This window comes from Rhea pennata, chromosome 6, assembly GCF_028389875.1.
Source record: "Rhea pennata isolate bPtePen1 chromosome 6, bPtePen1.pri, whole genome shotgun sequence".
NCBI lineage: Eukaryota > Metazoa > Chordata > Aves > Rheiformes > Rheidae > Rhea > Rhea pennata.
This window is the reverse complement of record NC_084668.1, coordinates 7,792,988-7,811,499: the sequence shown is the minus strand read 5'-3', so window position 1 is coordinate 7,811,499 and position 18,512 is coordinate 7,792,988. Positions and strand designations below refer to the sequence as shown.

At 39.6% G+C, this 18,512-nt stretch overlaps 1 protein-coding gene across 1 annotated transcript in view; it reads right to left on the bottom strand.

The window, feature by feature from the left end:
* The window catches only part of TMEM163 (transmembrane protein 163), a 107,858-nt gene extending 101,275 nt beyond the window's left edge, over positions 1-6,583 (bottom strand). The window contains exons 1-2 of the mRNA XM_062579123.1: positions 6,430-6,583; positions 815-934 (exon numbers count right to left, since the gene is read on the bottom strand). Of these exons, the coding sequence (XP_062435107.1) occupies positions 815-934; positions 6,430-6,583 (274 nt within the window). The remainder of the gene's footprint in view (positions 1-814; positions 935-6,429) is intronic.
* Positions 6,584-18,512: the final 11,929 nt, after the last annotated feature.

The window sequence follows — 18,512 nt, the reverse complement described above, 5'->3', positions numbered from 1 at the left end:
AGAGCTTTCCTTTGCTTTATATAAACAAATTCATCCAATAACAGCTTTTTTCTCCCTCTTCTAAACAGAAACTGTATGTCATTGTATAGATTCAGACACCACATTTATTCTTGTCCTTATAATAATGCAGTGTTCCTTATTTGACCAAAATAGAAAGCTAGTATTTTAAAACTTTGCACTGAACTAAAATATCTTTATTTACCCAAAGTACCATTTTTTCCTGTTTTGAATTTTAAAACATCATTTTTTCTATACAGAAGTGTTGATTCTTCAGATTATTTATGTAAACTAGATAAATATAATGAAATTTACATAGAGAGAGACATGAGCTTAGAAAGAGATTGGTATTTATTCTCCAAATTAGCATTGTGTTAGAGTTCCTGTCAAATGTAAGAATAATTACGTATTTCCCCCTTGTAATTTATTATTCTTTACTATAGTGTCCCAAATAGGAATCCCAGGTGGATTAAGACCTATCGTATTTGACCTCTTTGGCAATCCACTGCATGTTTTTTACGCTACTCTGAAAAATGAACAGTTCCACGTGCACAAATGCTAACAGGAATCAAAGTCTCCTATTTCTTCCTCTGACGTTCAACAACAACATCCTCTGCAGAAAAAAAACAACAGTTTTACTAATTTATAAGCACCATGCAGACCCAAGCAGTCTAGAGAGAAATCTCCTTACCAGTTGCAAAGAAAAAGAAAAATACGAGAAAGCTTCCACAAGGATTTTGAGAAATTCTGAGACACCGAAAGGGAAAAAAAAAAAAAAAAAAGCATTGTGAAGATTTAAAATATTCCCAATACTCACTGAAAGCAGCCACTGCAAGAGCCAGTGTGACAATAATGGAGACCCAGGAAACCCACAACGCCTTCTTTCTGTAGCTTTGAGCTTCATGAGGTTTTAGCCTCGTACTGCTTTCTAGTAAACCTGACAAGCAATAAGCAAAGAAGTATAAACAATACATTGCTCCTTTCAAAAACATAGCTTTATTAGTTTAGACTTAGATCAGATGTTTACATTCTGCATTATACAGAGAATCTATATAGACTCAAATCCTCCTTACATTATTAAGTGAATGAAGCCTTCAGAAATATGAGTAAGCAAGCAGAGCATACTCGGGCTGTTTTGACTTCACAGAAAGTAAGACCTGTACCTCAGTCACCTAAAACAGCATTGCAATTGTAGGGCAACTATGGAAATACACTTTACTTAAGTTTTCCATCTACACATCTACAGAAGAAAGGGATCAGTGTTACATTCACGTTGCTCAGTTATGTTAAAACTCATACTTATTTCAGGATCCTGGAACATAATTAACATAGGAGAAAAACTTTGTTACCAATCTCCAAAAGATAACAATACACTGGAATATACTGTGCACATACTAGGAATCGAAGCAGAAGCAGGCATACATGAGAATCAAAGCTACTATAGATGGAAATATCAGTGGAAGCACGATATCCTCCATGGACAGGCATATATTCTCATCAAGAAGTTGTGTCAGAGAGTAACTGAGGAACCAATTGTGTCCTTACTGCAGTAAGTGTGTAAGTCTCATTAAAACAATGGACTCAGGATTGCTTTTTTTTCTTCAATATTTTCCACTTGTGGAAGTCATTTGACCACCAATCTTAAAACACAGAAAAGAATTCAAGTCAAAAATATGGAAGACAGTGATATTCTTTGGTTCTTATTCTCTCACTCTGAGTCTTAAGCCACCTTTTTAAATGTGTTCTTAATTTAATCATCTTTTGTTCATCCTATTCATATTCTTTTCTTCTTAAGACAATCATTTAATTTAAAACATAAAAATACATTTTTTTGATCAGTAATATCTGACTCAAATCTGCTTAACTGGAGAGAGAACACTCAATGGCTTTTAACTTTGTTAACAAATTACTCCAGAAAGTGTGTGTGGTTCTTCCTCAATGATTATCACTTTCCAGAGGACAGCCTGCCTTCTCTAAATGCATAAACCTGGGGCATTTGTTTCATGGTATAATCTTTCACTAGTTGGTCTAATGTCTTAGACAAACAGTTGAAAACAAGGGCTCTGGCAGTCTGTCAGCAGCAAATTAAAACATAACATGAAGCTGTTACCATCCTCACCTTCCCTAGTTTTCTATCTAACCTCTCCAATGGCTACTGCCACATTCAAGGCAGGAATACCTGATCCAGTTTTGAGTGTACTCCTGAATCCACACAGTGTTTAACTCAGTTTATTAATGTTAACAAGTATTAGTTTCAGCTGATTAATATGCTGGCTGAAGACTGCAGTGGTTCTAGAATCAATTCGAAAGTGGATCAGACGTCCCTGCCTCATGGATAGCAACTTGTCAGTGGAAGGGTAGACATCCAGGGGTGGTAACAATTTGATCTATTTTATTCTGCCCCTTCAAGACCATTAGAATCATTAGTTCTAATCCTAACATAACCGGTAAGATTCACTGTCCTGGGAAAAAATCTTTTTGCCTTTTTCACCTCAATTACTTCACCTGTAAAGCAGAGAGGTTTTTATGATAATTTGGAAAGCTACAATGAGAATATAATGTCTGTAGTGTGTTTTTATTATTTTTTATTTATATTACCTCACTTTTGTGCTAAACCTTCTTTATGAATGGAGAAGAATTTGCATGCTTACATGCAAGAGAATTACTAGGTCATGTATTGAAATGATGCCTGTTTCTTAATATGTGCATTCTTTGCCATGTTTGTTTAATACATGAAAACCACCAGATTGACAGCTTTGAAGCCTCCGAATTCTTTATTTACAGTACTACAGAGCCATTTCTCACATAGCCTGCCTTCATCTGTGTGCAGAAATATATATTCATTCAATTAGCCTATCTTCTGCCACTACCTATAATAGTACACAGTTTAATTAGTGTCCAGAGGTAAACATTTAACAATAGATCAAGAAATATGGCAGGGATTTCTACTGATATAACCATGGAGAAAATGCATCTCCTCATGTTTTATGCATTCTCTCTCTCTCCACCCCTCCAATCCTGAGAATCTTAAACTAAGGCCTGAATCCTGTTGGAATGTAAAGGAAAGCAGATCTCCGTAGCCAATTTTGATCCTCAAGATTTCAAAACTGAAATAAACATGGAATAGAATGACAACATCCCCGCCTGTTTCTTTCTTTATAAAGACATCATACAATTCATGGCTACAGCTCACTGTTATCTAGAAAGACCAACAATTGATACTTACAAATCAAATAATATTCTAATTAAATTAAGAATAGTAAGCCACATAGCTAGCCTTGCACTGCTAATTACTATCCACACGTCAAGCACCTGTCCAGTTTGACAAAGATCATTATAAAACAATACTACAACCCTCATAAAACCAAACCACTTCTGCCGTGTGTCTGTGTATGTGTGTGTGTGTGTGTGTGCGCGCGCATCTCACTCTCTGTCTCAAAATGGCTGGCATATTCTAGTTATCAGAAGTGTGACTCCCTCCTCTTTCCAAGAGTAATTCAAACATATTTTCTGTATTTAAATTTTCACCCCTGGAAAGAGCATAATAATCTTAGGAGAGTCCTAGGATGTGGCAAACAAAAATACAAACTCACCATATAACTACCAAATCCATAGCATGAAAATTATTTAGAAGTAACATTAGCACATTAATTTGCATACAACAATGCAGTTCAGAAGATAAGCCTCTATATTTTTCCACTGACCATAACAAAACAAATTTTAAACATCTACAGAAGGCTGAAAGATAATCTTTCAGTATGACCTGCTTTGCTACAAAAATGAAAAGCTAGAATCTACTGGTAAGACCTCTCCTCTCCAAAATTAACATAATGAATAATTTTATTAGCAATAATTTCATTTAACACTTAGATATCCTGAAGGTAAACAAAAAAATGATAAACTGGTTAAATCCACTGGATTTTCACTTTATATTTCAGTACCTTCATATATTAACAGATTTTCTTCAAAAAAAAAATCAGAAACAGAAAAAAACCTGCCGAACAGTTGCAGAACACAAGCTGGGCATATTTGCGAAGTGATTCTAGGATATTCTTTACCATATGCTGACTTACCAGAAGTATTTTTCTATTGGCTAAAGGATCATTTTAAAATGTCAAGTTAGAATCTGTGGAAGAGGCTAACAGAAAAAAATTGTTCAACTGAGATGTTAATTTAAGGGTCCAATCCAAAAAATTACCACTGATTTGGAATTTGGCTCTTAAAGACCAAATATCTTGTTCCAAAATTTGAGGTTATATTTTATTTTTAGCCGACACTGAAGTATCATCTCTATAACTGGATCTGCTATGATTCATTGGAAACAATCATAAGGAAAAGTGGAAACTAAAAGGACAGCCTTTCTAAAAAGGTGATAGAACAGTATTATCAACAGGGACAACCTGCAAAAAGCATACCAGAACTTCTTCTAGAATGACTGGGAAATATCATGGTAGATGGAAATTGAGGCAATATGAATTAGACAGAAACTGGTATCACACAGATGTGGGAAAGGCTAAGAGAAGGCTACCACATGCGCTGTAGAATAATGTGAAGGCAGGGAAGGCAATGGAATCAGCAGCCTTAGTGCCTTCTCTCTCCTAGAAAGAAGTACATCAGATGCTTTCTTTATGGAATTACGTTTAGTACCAAATAGGTCAACTTTTTCTTAAGCTCTGTCATACAGGGCACAAATTAAAAATTCCTGTAATCAAATTTCCATATTTGGACCATAATCAAAATTCCTGATTCCAATTATTTAAAATAGAACTGAAGCTGTAAATTGCCTTTAAGGTGTCTGTTGTTTGCCATTGGCTGTGACGGTAAAGATAGTCTTGGTAAATGATTGTCTCCAGTCCCAACCTGACTCAAACCTGTCAGGAAAGTTAGTGACTGCTCTTACCCCTCCGTTTTCTAGGATTTCTAGGTTTTCTAGGATTCCCTCTCCATCATGTCTACGATTTGTCACCAAGCACAGGAATACAGGAAGCTGGAGAAAGACTGGGGGAGGTGAGGGTTTTGTGTAGGATAGGATGGAAACTGAGAAGATAAAATGGACTTTGGGGTGCTGAAGGCAAAACGAGAAAGGAACAAAACATAACAGAGAGGATAAGGAAAACATAATATGCAAAATCACAAATGGAGATAAAGTGCATGGAGCAGGATCTTGGAGGCATTATGAAGGAGAAAGGACAATGAGGAGGGATAAAATGGCAGCTGCCTTTATCCACAGAGGAGGACTAGGTGAGCAAAGTGCCTTCCACACTTAAACAGGTGTGTTTAATATTTTAGATTTTTTTACAGTTTCAAAACAGGCAGCTTTCCACTCCTGGTCAGATATTTAGGCAAACAAAATGACTTAAGTAAATGCATTATATGGTAGGGAAAGGGAAGTAAGGGGTCATGCAGGTGCCCTGACTTTATTGCCTGTGTGCATGTGGCAAGATGGGGTCTGTGGCAGACCACTATAGCAACGAAATGCCCCTGTTGTGCTCTCGTGCACAGCACAACCCTGCCGGAAAGGTTGCTACCGCAGGCCCCGCGCGACAAAAAACTTAGAGGTTTCACTCTCTTCAGCTGTGAGAAATAGTCCTACACTGACCAGCCCTTTCTGGAGTCCCGCTGCGGCCCCAGCGACCAGCTACTGCCCCTGGCGCCGCCCGGCTCCGGGCCTCCGCACACCTCGGCTCGGGCTCGGGCTCGGGCACCGCGGCGGCGGGCGCGGAGCGGCGCCATGTGCCGCCTGCTGGCGCTCGCTCTCCCCCGAGGAAAGGAAGTTTGTGGACGAGGTGCGAACAGCCACAGATAGAGTTTAGGAAAATATTTTAGAACTGTTGCGGGGTGCTCACACATGAACTAAAAAGGGAAGGTTTCGGGAGGAGGGAAAAAAAAAAAAAAAAAAAGAGGCAAGCATTAAGCGAGCGCCAGCGAGGCTAGAAGCGGGACGGGCTGAGGCGAGGCGGCCCGGGGCACTGAGGCGGTGCCGGGGGCAGGGCGGGCGCGGGGCCTGGAGGCCCTTACGCCGACGGCTGCGCGGAGGCGGAAAGGGGAGCAAAGGAAAGGAAAAAAAAAGGGGGGGTCTGCAGAGCTGGATGTGTAGAAGTGCGACTGGGGGTACGGAGCAGCTGGTGGGGGCAGTAAGAAGGGCAGGAGTTAAGTGTGGGGGTGGCTAAGGGCCGAACTGGAGGGGCAGGAAGGGTCGCTGTAGAAGAATGATAGGGAAGGTAGAGCTACAGGAGAGAAAAGACGCGAGGGAGCTGCACGGATGATGCTAGAAAAAACTAACCGGGGGTGGGGAGGGAGGAGGGTTGTTCGGCGCCTAGGGACGGAGGAGAGGTTATGGGGAATGCCACACTGGGGGGCGTTATGGGGGGCGCTGAGGCAGGAGGCTAGGAGGATGGCGGTGCAGGGGGCGAGGGACGGGCTGGCGCTCACCTCTGTCCTCCAGCCCTTCGCTGAACTGCGCGCTCTCGCCGATCCGCAGCTGCTCCTGCTGCTGCTCCCGGGAGGGCACCGGCGGGCTGCTCCCGGGGGGCTGAACGATAGCAGGGTCCGGAGTGCTGTCCAGGGCGGCTGCGGACGGCTCCATGTCTCGCTGGGCGACAGGCAGCGGCTGGCGACGGTGGCAAGCGAAGCGAGGAGCGAGCGGAGCATCCAGCCCGGGTGCGAGCCCGGGGAGAGGAGGAGACTCGGCTCAGAGCATCAGGGAGACGGGGACGGGCAGCGAACAAACTCCTCCGGCAGCTCCCCGCTAGCCGCTCCCCGCCGCCGCCTCATCACTAACCTCGCAGCCGCCGGGGGGCAGGTGGGAGAGCAGAGCCGCCTCCCCCGCGCTGCCCTTCCCTTCCCCTCCCCGCCCTAGGAGGCACCTCCGCCGGCGACAGGGGCGGCGGGCAGCTCGCCCCCCGCGAGGGGCGGCGTGTGAGGGGAAGCCCCCTCCGGGGGGCTGGCGCCGCGCCCGTCCCGCCGCTGCGGGGCGGAGAGAGCGAGGGAAGGCGGCCGGCTGCGCGGGTCTGGCCCGGCGGCGGGCTGCCCTCGCCTCAGGCGCTCGGCGGGAGCGGGCGGCCGTTGGCGCCGGCCGTTGACCGTTGGCGCCCGCCGCGCGCGCCTCTCACCCCCATCCCCCCACCCCCCGCGGGCTGCCCGGCTCCGTCTCCGTCTCCAGCCGTTTTTTTGCTATTGTTGATTTATTTCCCCGTAACGATGGAGCTGCGCTGTGGTGCGTCGCTAGGAACTGCCGCCCTCGGCGGCTCATCGCCCTCGGGAGCCCGCAGGTGCCTCCGAAAGGCGCGCCAAGAGCTAGGGCTTAGGACAGGTGTCTGCGGCCGGCCGAGGAGCCCTGTCAGCCTCGCCTCGCCTCCCCCTCCTGTGGGGCTCCTGCCTCAGGCTCCCTCAGAGGAAGAGCTTGTTCAGTGACTGTGACAAACCGGGGCCCTTCCCCAGCCAAGCGAGAAGCAAGCAGCTCCCGAGGGCGCCGAGCTGCTGGCCCTGCAGAACAAGGCCCTGTCCTCCTCTCCTTCCCTCACACAGGTAAAGATGGAGCGTGCAGAGGTGAGCGCTCCCGCTTCCCGTGGGCTTTGCTCATGCTGCATCCAGCATAACTCTTTTCGGGACACAAGGACTGAACTGCCACACACACCCCTCCTCTTCAGACACTCCCCCCCCCAACAACGCTGACCTTTTGTTATGCTGACAGCTGGTTTTACACACATTAGCCTAAAATACTGTCCTAAAACATGCAGCAGTGTGGTGCTGGTTCATGGGAGCAGAGCTGGCGACTTCCTCACATTCGGGTATTGGCTCAGTTCATGCATCTACCATTCCCAGCACTAGCTAAGAATATAGGCATAATAATAATAAAAAAAAGAGAACAAATAGAAAATTTTACCTGAACACAGTAACTCTGTGCCAGAACTGGTTTATTCTTTACTGTTAATTTCTAATATCTAGAGAACTGCAAATAAGCTTTTTCTGTGCTACCGTAGCCTTCCAATTATGTGTCCATTAGCACACAGATAAATTTGCAAAATCTGTGCCATTTTTTGACTTGAGTATAGGAAAATATCAGATGACAACAATTAGACGCTGCAATTCAGGTCCTCAAGTGATATGGAGAAGTTTTATATATATACATATATATAATCCTCATTTACATTATCTAAAAATCAGGCTGCCTTTCTCTTTAAACATATTTGCAAATTTGGGAACTATGGAAAGGCTAGTAGGAAATTAATATTTATACATATGTTATATGATTTTATAAGTAGAGTCTTGCTGGTGTCAGCCTCACGGAGAAAAATCTTTGATGGTTTAGTAATATCTATTTGGGAACAGTTAGTGAAACATTACTATTAAAATGGCCTAAACTTAAAAAATACATCTAAATCCTGAATGCTAATCTTCAAAATCTTTTCAACTGTATTTTAAAACATTAATTGCATCAGGAAGATAAATGTGAGTAAACATTAAGGCTTGTGACGTAAGCTAACATTTCAGAGACTGGCTGGCACTCTGGCAGTCTTGTGGAACAGAGGTGGATATTGTGGTAAGAAAGATTGATGTTTGCCTCCAACCTACGCCCCAATTCATTTATGTATAGTCTATGTATATATATGATTTATATGAATTTATGTGATTTTTTTTAACATCTACAGGTCTCTCACCTTAATTTCATTTTCACCTTTAGCTATCCTAGCCTTCTTTGTGATCCCTGAACTCTCACTCTTACAGTAAGATCAACACTAGTACATATACAATGCCTGAAGCATTTTCATTTTCCTCAGGAAACGGATATTACAAAGCGACTATTTGATGTTAATGTCAAAAGAGGTTCTCATTTGCATGAATTAAGGTAAGAGAGTTGTTTTGAGGGAAGTGGGGTTTTTGTTTTCAGGTTGGGTTTGGGGCCCTTTGTTCTTTTTTTTTATTATTATTATTATTATTTTGAAACCCATAACTCCAAATACAGTTGTTTTCTTTATAGGTTGCATATAGACATGAGGGGAAAACTGTATGTGCATGCCTGTGAGAGATGACAGAAAATTAAAAAAGACATACTATTTGTTACTTGGCATAAATAATAGATTGTAATGTCTCTCTGTATCACGTGAAATACGTTGGTAAAATGAGAATTCTTAAATTACTAGAACCAGTTTTGCAACCTGGTGAGACATGAGGTATTAGGGACAGAATCACTTCCTGGGAACTGGCAGGTATGTAGAAACCTTTTGGAGTCAATTTGAGGAAGCAGGTGTGCTTCTCACACAGAGGGCATCTAGTGCAAACCATGAAGAGTCCATTGAAATTTCTGCAGTGAATTTAATCCTGCTTAATGCAATGACTACAGGATCCTTTCTTCTCTAGGAAGGTTTGTGCCTTCCTGATCAGTTCTAATTGGAGCTTTATTATTCCTCTTCCACAGAAGGGAGGGAAAAGATCAGAGTTAAAAAGTTATGAGATCAAAAGTATTGCAAGGTAGGGGAAATGCATCACAGTGTTTGTTTCAGGGGAGTGAGGAGATGATAAATGGAGTAGGTGGCTTTTTTGCATGATGCAGGCAACAGGCAGCCTTGCTGTTCTTATGCTGCCAGCATCTGTCCCCACATAGTCTGTGGAAATGGTGCAGACCCATTCTTCACACAACCTCAAATAAAAAAATCTGCCACTGCCATCTTTTTGCAGAACTTGCAGAACTTTGTTCCCAGGTGGAACTGCCTATGATTTTCATAATGTTTTGGCTCCCAAAGAAAGGTGATTTGAAGCAGGATGGAGGTCACTTCGGTTGTAGCATCTTAGCAAGCAGCCAAAGACAGTGGAGAGAACTTAGACTGTGACTCTTCTTCCAGGCCCGCTCCAACTCTCAGCAAAGTCAGAGAAAGAACTTCAATCATCTTTAATGAAAACGGGATTAGGTAGGCATTTTCCTGAGGGAGCAAGCACTCTTGTGGCAGTAGGGTGGCCTATTTTTCTGAGTTACAGTCCCTTTGTTTCACTCAAGGTTTATTCCCGTACTACCAGAGAACCTATTTTGACATGACAAAGTGTACCATGGTGCAGAAAGACAAAGAATGTGGTGCTATTGCATCATGTAAAGTAAAACTAGGCAATGGATGTCAGCTGAGTGGCAATGACAAAACAACTGCTAGTCCTTCAGTCAGACAGTGGTCTCTATATGGATGCAGAACCTTCTGTATTCCACTTCAGTCTGTCTGGAGTTGAAATAAGTTCATTATCACTCTAAGCAAGTTCTGATGTATTAGCATTGTATGTTCATTTGTCATTCTAGAAATTAAAGCGTTCCATGTATTTTGGACCTCATGTATTTCCTTTTCTTTTTAACACTACTGGCTGGAATGTTTTTACCTGAATTAGTAGATCAGTGAGTTGTGTTTCATACACACCATAAACAGAAAAACTGCCTTTTTCTGGCAACAAAATACTGTATGTGTCACTAGCATTGTATTGCAATCAGGAGTGCTAATGTAGACCAGTATGGTTTATTCATTTGGTTTATCAGAAACCTTAACCTGACATTCAGAGGAAGATGTTCACTTTTTTTCTTTCATGAATATGTCTTGCATGGGACTACAGCAGGAAGTAATAGTAATCCCATGCAGCCTCAGAAGAAACGTATCTGAAACAAAAACTAAGCACCAATCCAATTTGGAACAGATGGGCAGACAGCTATCCTGTAAAGATCACTGCACTAGATAATATTCAGTGTTATTCCTCTAAGGAGAAGGTCTGAGACTGATTTATCCTGAAATTCTTGAAGGCAATGTCTTCGAGTTAGTGTTTATGCTGTTTAAACACTGTGATAGTTTGCACTACAGCTACAATTTTGTGCCTGTTGTGTGGATGAGAGAGTAAGATTCTTCAGATTACTCTTTGCCGTTTAGACACATCTCCTTTACTGAAATTGATAGCTGAAATATGGCTCTATAATGATGAAATCCTCTAAATCCTGTATTTCATAGCCATTTTTAATGAACCTAACCTAAACTTTTTTTTTTTTTAATCCGTTGACCAGTTTATGCAGTTTTAGCTATCATAATTTTATTCTGCAAGCAAACACAAGTTAGGCTATATTCTGTAGGATGGTTTATAACTTTGCTTGCTTGCTTGCATGTAGGTAAGGGCAGATACATCTTTTACTATCATTTTGTAGATCACTTGTAGTCCCACAGTATTCCACCTCTGTAGGATAAGAAACTCTTCACAAGGTTCTCTTAACTTGGTCTATAATACCTCTCAGTCTAGCATTATTCATCCTATCATTTTTTATTTTAAATAAAATAGTAATAATAGCTGTTAGTACAGCAGTACTGTATTAATTTTTAAACTGCAGAGCATGCCGAAATTATGATTCAGTGTATGTAGGTCATTTACTGGTTTTCTCTTGTACTGAGTTAAACAGAGTTTAAATTTAAATCATCTATTTTCTTGGCATTTTTAGACCAAATATTAACTTCGGTGAAAAAATAATCAGAATGTTATTTTGAAAAAAGAATGTAATAATTCGATATCTTCTCTCTCAGGATATGGAGTGCCTAAAATATGATTCCCAGGGAATTTAGCATATGGTGACCTTAGTAAGAGGTTGGTGACATCTCACATAAGCACCTGTACTTTCTCTATATGATGTTGTTGTGGGATCGTATTTGCAAAAATGCCCTAGGTAGCAGGAGCCACAATTATTAATAAATGCCTTTGTGCCAAGAAAGGAAGAATAAAAACATAGAATGCAAAGTACATCATCATAAAGTGAGCAGAAGATCTTGAAAAAGTTTATTCACGATGGATAAATTCCATTTTAAAATTTTAATTTCAGACACTAGATGAAATTTTGAAATTCTTTAGGTGCTATTTTTTGCAAGTTAACTGGGTTGCGCAAAAATAATGTCAGTGGCATGGAAAGATTTTACTAGGTTTCTGAATCTTTTATTCGTGTGATATATTCCTTGTTTTTCATTCTCTTAGGCAAAAGTTTCAGCGGGCAATGAGAAAAATAGGACAGTCACAATTGTTTTTGTAATTTCAAGAGAATGAATCAGATTTATTAACTGCATTACTGCATTCTTCTTGTAAGAAGAAATGGGAGACAGTGTTTTGTGGTATTCAAAACCAAAAATTTCTGCTCTGTTATAGCTAAGCTTTTCTCCATCTGAAGCATTGGCATAAGCAATGGATCTCTATTTGATCTGGCATGATGGAATACACCGTGAATATTGTCATTTTCCTATCCATTCTGAATACTGTTTGGATTTGTATAAGCTGATAGAGTAATTGGTAATAAGTCTACTAAAACATTTATATTTCATTTAGCAATGATAGAAAGTTTCACACGGTTATTAGCGTTTTCTAATTTTACAAGGAAGAGGACCATCTTAAATAGGCAAAGGTAGCACTTTTCTTTGTAGGATAATTAGTATTAAACACACCTCACCTATGAATGCCATTTTAAACAACTGAAGAATTCAACTGTAAAGGCAATTGGAGTTTGGAGTTTAAAATATCAGTGTTTTTTTTAACCTGCGCTGCAATATAATTGTCCTCTATCCAAAAATAAAGAGGGAGGTATCAGTCATGTAATCTAGCCTTCTTGCCGTCCATGCTCGCAGCTGTTCAGATGAATGTGAAAGAAGCAACGAGGAAAGGTGACAAGCTTTTTAATTAGCTGGACTTTTAGGAAATAGACTAATACTCTAGCACAAGCATGTGAAGAAAATAAAGGCCTGGACATGACCATTTCAGATCTAAATTTTTCTAAAAGTCCCACAGAGTGTTTCACGTAGAAGAGGGGCCCAATTTCCCCTCCTGGGGCTGTGTAAAGAACTTCTTATATCAGGTTGTATCAGAGGTTCTTAGTGCGTTAGCATAGGTATTATTTAGTAATGGATCTAGTTTTTGCTTCTTGGCTTTTCATATAATCTTTTCTAACTTTGCACGTGTCTGCACCATCTTGGCTCACTTATTTGAGCTTTGCATGGAAACTGAGAATTTGGACACACAGTCAATTCATGCCCATAAGCTATGTTTTTTTCATCATTCTTCTGTCCAAAATCTGTTTTACTTCATCATAATTTGCTTGTTCTTTTTCCCTTTCTGAATAAAATTTATCTTGGTACCCTTTTCAAAACTAAAGGAGAAAACTAAGCAGCATTATAAGAACAGATAGCCTGGGGCAGTGGTCACTAATTGTATTTTGAGAGGTTCAGGCAGGGCATTTGGGAAATATTCTTCACTCTGAAGTAGTGAAGCAGTGAACTGGTACGTAGGAAGGGGGTGGAATCTTCTTCCATGGAAAATTTTCTATATTAAAATAGAAAAAAGCCACAGCTGACCTGCTATAGTAGTGGCAATAGTTCTACTCACTGCAGATAGTTTAATTCTGTCTTAAAAGCAGATTAATTCAGTAACAAAGGTCAAGTATTACGTTTTTATGAAGGATAACATTTTGTTTGATTTCGTCCTTAGGGCTGTACCTTTTCATGTTGATTTTAGAAGGGCTGTTAATGAAGTATGTGTCTCTTGGCCCCTTATTTTACTTATGACAAGCCGTTATGTTGTGTAACTTTGATATTTATGCTTTTTTTTGAGAATTTTCTTTCTGAGTATTTTTTGTTTATGGGCATAGAAAATAGAGCTCATAGTTCTAAAGATGAAGGTCACTCATTCTGAAACTCTCCAGAATTGCAGGTAGTTCTAGCTGATACATCACTAAACTTCTCTGAAATGTCTCCTTGATCAGCTTGAAATGTGTCATTCAATAATCGAATAAATTCAGTCTCTAAGTAAAATTACATTAGAAAAAAAATCAAGAGACTTTCAAGGTCTGTTTCACCTTGTACAATCATAATAAATACAAGTTCACTGAGATGCAGATTTGCATATCTTAACTTTGAGGATACAGTGTCTTTGGAATATGTTTAAATTTTGTTAAGATCTTTTATAATAGAGGTTTTTTACAAGTTAGTATGGTTCTTTTGCTTTAAATTTAATTCAGTAGTAAAACTGGTTGTAACAGTGATTAGATTCATATTGCATGCAATGTCTGGACAGACTTGTTGCATCTATATTTGTCGATTTTGCCACTAGATGGCATTATGCATTAACTGCAAGATAATTTATGGGTTTTGTCATTATTTAACACACAAAAGATTAAAAAAGGAAGAAATGATCCATTGTGCTTGCTCTTGCTGTATGCAAGAGTGAAAGAAAATGGTTTAAAAATCACTTGACCTACTTCTGCCTAACAGTAACCCAATCCATCCTTAATGCATCAAATATGGATTTACTCAAAGCAATAAAGGAAGTCAGCTGTAGCAACAATATCTGATTCTGTGTGCAATGCACTTCTCAGAATAAAACTTTCATCCTTTACTGCATTTAAGGTTTAAAGAGTGACTGCACTGCAAAGTGCTTCCTTTCTGACTATATGGCTTCAAACAAAATAATAGGAAGGGTGCTCAGTAAAGCTGTTTTGCTGAAGATTGCTTTTAAATAAAGAGTTTCATATGAAATTTTTTTTTTATTTAGTAGCTATATCAGGCTAGATTATAAGAATAGTTCATCACTGCAAGTGTAAATGTTGTTGTTTCTTCCACCCAGATGAAATACACTATTAGCTATCCATTACCCCACACAATTGTGCTCAAGAATGAGGCTTCTGGGACTCAAACTCCTAACCAGTGGAGCACAAGCTAGTGTGGAGCCAAGCTGTAATACAGTCAAGAAAATTGACTTTATTCTTAAGAGTTGTGATGACTTGGCAAGGAGAACTTCACAGCAACAAGAAGGCAATGGCAAGGATTTGGAGTGTGAGAAACAGGGAAGCAGGCCTAGTGCTCCGGGGATGGAAGGAAGAAGAAATGAAGCAGGGGTAAGTAGCAAAGGGGAAAGAAAAAAGGAACAACACCTGGAATGGGGGACAAGAATGTGGTGACAGGAAGGCCCAAATTTTTCATTTTTGTATGTGCTAGTATGTACATGGGAATATGAAGAACAAAATGAAGAAAGATAAAAAAAAATTGAGGATTAGATGAAATGATGGGACAGTGTGGGAGTGGGAAGTGGAAGAGCTGGTCCTTAATTTTAAATCTGTATTTTAGGGGAAAAGAGAAGACAGATAGTTGGTCCTTTGAATTTAACTTTCTTCTAGAACTAGAGATAATATTCACAAAATAGGGCTTATCAAATTGCTGATCAAATACATATTCTCTAAAGTGAATTCCCCTGCATTCCAAATTCTGAATTTTTCTTCATTCTTTATTTAGAATATGAGAGTCTCCAGGCTGGAGCTGGCAGATAATTTAATTTTGATGTGTGTCAGTTATTGTCTATGAAATCTAGTAATATTTAGCTGTAAAATATAGTCTTGGATACAGCTAGGATGGACCAGTTGCATTAGCCTGGGCCCATAATGGAAAACCTTCCATGGCCAAGAAAACACATAAACGTTAGCTTAGCATTAAATAGGTCTTGTAAATTCTCATAGTAGTCAAGCACATAATAGATAAGTGGCTAAACTGGTGCATAAGTTTATCTCTGAATTGCGCTTTTGTGAAGAGGACACACCAATGTCAACACTAACTTACTCAGTGTCCCTCTGTGCTCTTATGATATACACGAACGTGGGGGCTTTGCTCTTCTACAGTTGTTTGCACTGGAGAGACAGAAGCACTGCCAACTAGGGGGGAGGAGTGCAATTGAGCTCAAGCCCCCTAACGCCCTACTGTTGTAGCAGAGAGGTTACAGGATTGCTCTACTTTAATGGCAAAAATGCAAGGGCACCATCAGTACAGAAGGCTACAAGAATAGCAAGGTACATCTCATAAGTGTCATATTACTAATGTTGCCTGTTAATTCTAGTTTCATTTGCTTTTGCATACATTTGGAATTGCAGTAACATCCTGCAATAGTGTTTATAGTTTCAGTGACTAACATCCAGTTTATGAAGGTAAGAGAAGGCAGGAGCATATACTTGGCAACTGGCTCGGTTGGGGATCCAATTTAATTCCTGGCAGCGCAGGTCTTGACAAAATCATAATTTCACTGGACTTAACTGTAGACATTCAAAGATTGACATCAGAACGATATGATTTCTGGTTCCTACAGGGCAAGCAATAGTTGCAATGTACATGGCTTTTGCCTTACATTATAAACAAATAAATAAATAAAAGAATTAAATATGAAGTCTCTATGGGAACACAGCAGAGGGACCATATTGCTGTGGTAGCCCTCCTTGAGTATTCTAGGCAACACTCAAACAAACAGGTGTCTTTGAAAGACCCATGCACACAAAATATAACAACATAGCTGAGAATGAAACAAATGCTGAGATTTTGAATCAGTTTTATAGAACCAAGCAGCCTAATTTAAGAAGTGACTTGACTGTATTTCAGTTATGTTACTGAAGCACCTACAAAAACCCCAACTATGGACTAGAACCCAGTTCAGCTGGATCTGTGGAAATGATTTTCTCTTGTCATTTGAGAACAAGGTAATTAGATGTAGGTTGTACTTTTTTTTTAGAAATATTATAAATTAATTATTTGTGGTTTTATTATTGGTTTTGTTTTTATAAGTGCATTTATTTCCATGTTAGGATCCAGATCTGGAGATTTGAGAGCTTCACAAATAGCATCACATCTTATGAGCAGATTTTCATTTGAAAAAGGTTAATAACAAGAACTTCCTATATTATTTAGTGAGTTATAGGTATATATTGGAAATTCAGATATAAAACCTAGTATTTGAAGTGATCAAAATGGGAGTATTCCAAGCTCCCAGATTTTAATATATCCTGTTGCATACAGCAGAGATGAGCAAAGAGAAGGATGGTTATTAAAAAGTACAGTCTTCTATTCCTAAAATACTGTCTCCCTGGTGTCAAGGGAAAATTAAAAAGAATGATTCACTAATCAATTAAATATGTAAATGTGTAGAACTTTCATCTCAAATCCACATTTCAGCCCAGTTGTACTTTGATATTGCAACCTCAGTCACAGAATCTGACAGCACTAGTTTGCGTCACTTACCACAGGCAAAATTTGTTTCAATCAATACGAAATAAGTGGTTTATGTGTATATTGCAATCACTGTTTGGTGCTCCAGTTAATGCATGACTAATTGCAACTTGTAGCACTCACACTAAGCTGCATGAACATTATCAACAAATTTATCATTTATAATGCGTTTTTCTTTTTTGAGGTGCTATACTGACACTTGCACCGGGCATAATCCAAAACTGGAACTCTGAACTGCTCTTGCATTTCGCTACTAACTTTGAGCAAATTTTCTCTCTAATTCTTCATCTAAACTAGTATGTCTTTTCAATGTCTCAAAACAACTTTTCAGTCTGAAACCATCTCTTCATGGATCTCTTCTGAAGACACTGAATCTCCCACTGACTTCCATGGGCTTTCCTCTGAACTCAGAATTTCTAATTATAGTGGAGGAGAGTACTTCTGCAACATCTACAATACTTTTAGTTTCTAAAAAGGGTAATACAAAATAGTAGGTTGAGTTAGTTGGCAATGTCTTGAAGAGCAAAATACATCTTACCTAGGAAATAGCCTTGTTTATGAACTTCACACTTGGAAGTGAACACACGTGGTTTGATGTGTCTGCAGTACAGTCCACTGGCTGTAGCTGTTATACAGAAAGTGCAAAATTCTTGACATTTTTTCAACAAGGAAAAAAGATTTTTCAAGTAAATTAGTAAAGCACACTTAAGCACAGCCAAGAAATCATAGATGTTTTTTAGTAATTGTGAAGAAGGTAAAAAATCTTTAGAGCTATTACAGATATTGGAATTAAAAAGGAAAAAGGACAGAATGACAGAGAAGTATGAAAGCAGAGAAAAGAATTCCAGTTGTAATGTTAGTTCTACACCTAACAGTAGTTGTATTCAATTAAGTCTTTTGTCTGGTTATTATATGGCAGAATTGTAAATCAAAGTGCATATTACAGGCTCCTCAGTATAAAGAAGATCCCTTTTTTAATATTCTCAGACAACACAGTTGTGTAACTGTGAAGCTTAAAACTATAATTTGGTAGAGCTTTTGTGTTTGGTAAAGCACAGATGGAAACAAAATGACTCCTCAGTGAAGTCCCTGTGTTAGGGTTCTAGACTTCTTCCACAGGGCTTTCTATATAAATCTTGAAGCTAGTCTTTCTGTACTGTTTGCATGCATCTAATTCTAAGTTCAGCTTATTGCATGTAAATATTAGCAGGACATTCCGATGTGAAGGTAGCAAAGCAATCAACATTTGCTTAATTAGTGCTACTAATTCCAGTGGTCCTATGGTGTTTTAAAGTTAAGTTGTATATTTATTACTGAACAGGATTCAAAGCACTTGTTTCCATTTGGAATGGAACTCTTCCCAGGAAAGGCAAACTGAAGGTGTCTTATTGGGGAAATGAACACATCTTGTCTTAAAATCCATTTGAGTGATATTGTTGTATTTGCTGAAAGTGTTAATAACTAGCCTTCTAAAGGAAAAAAGCTAGTACA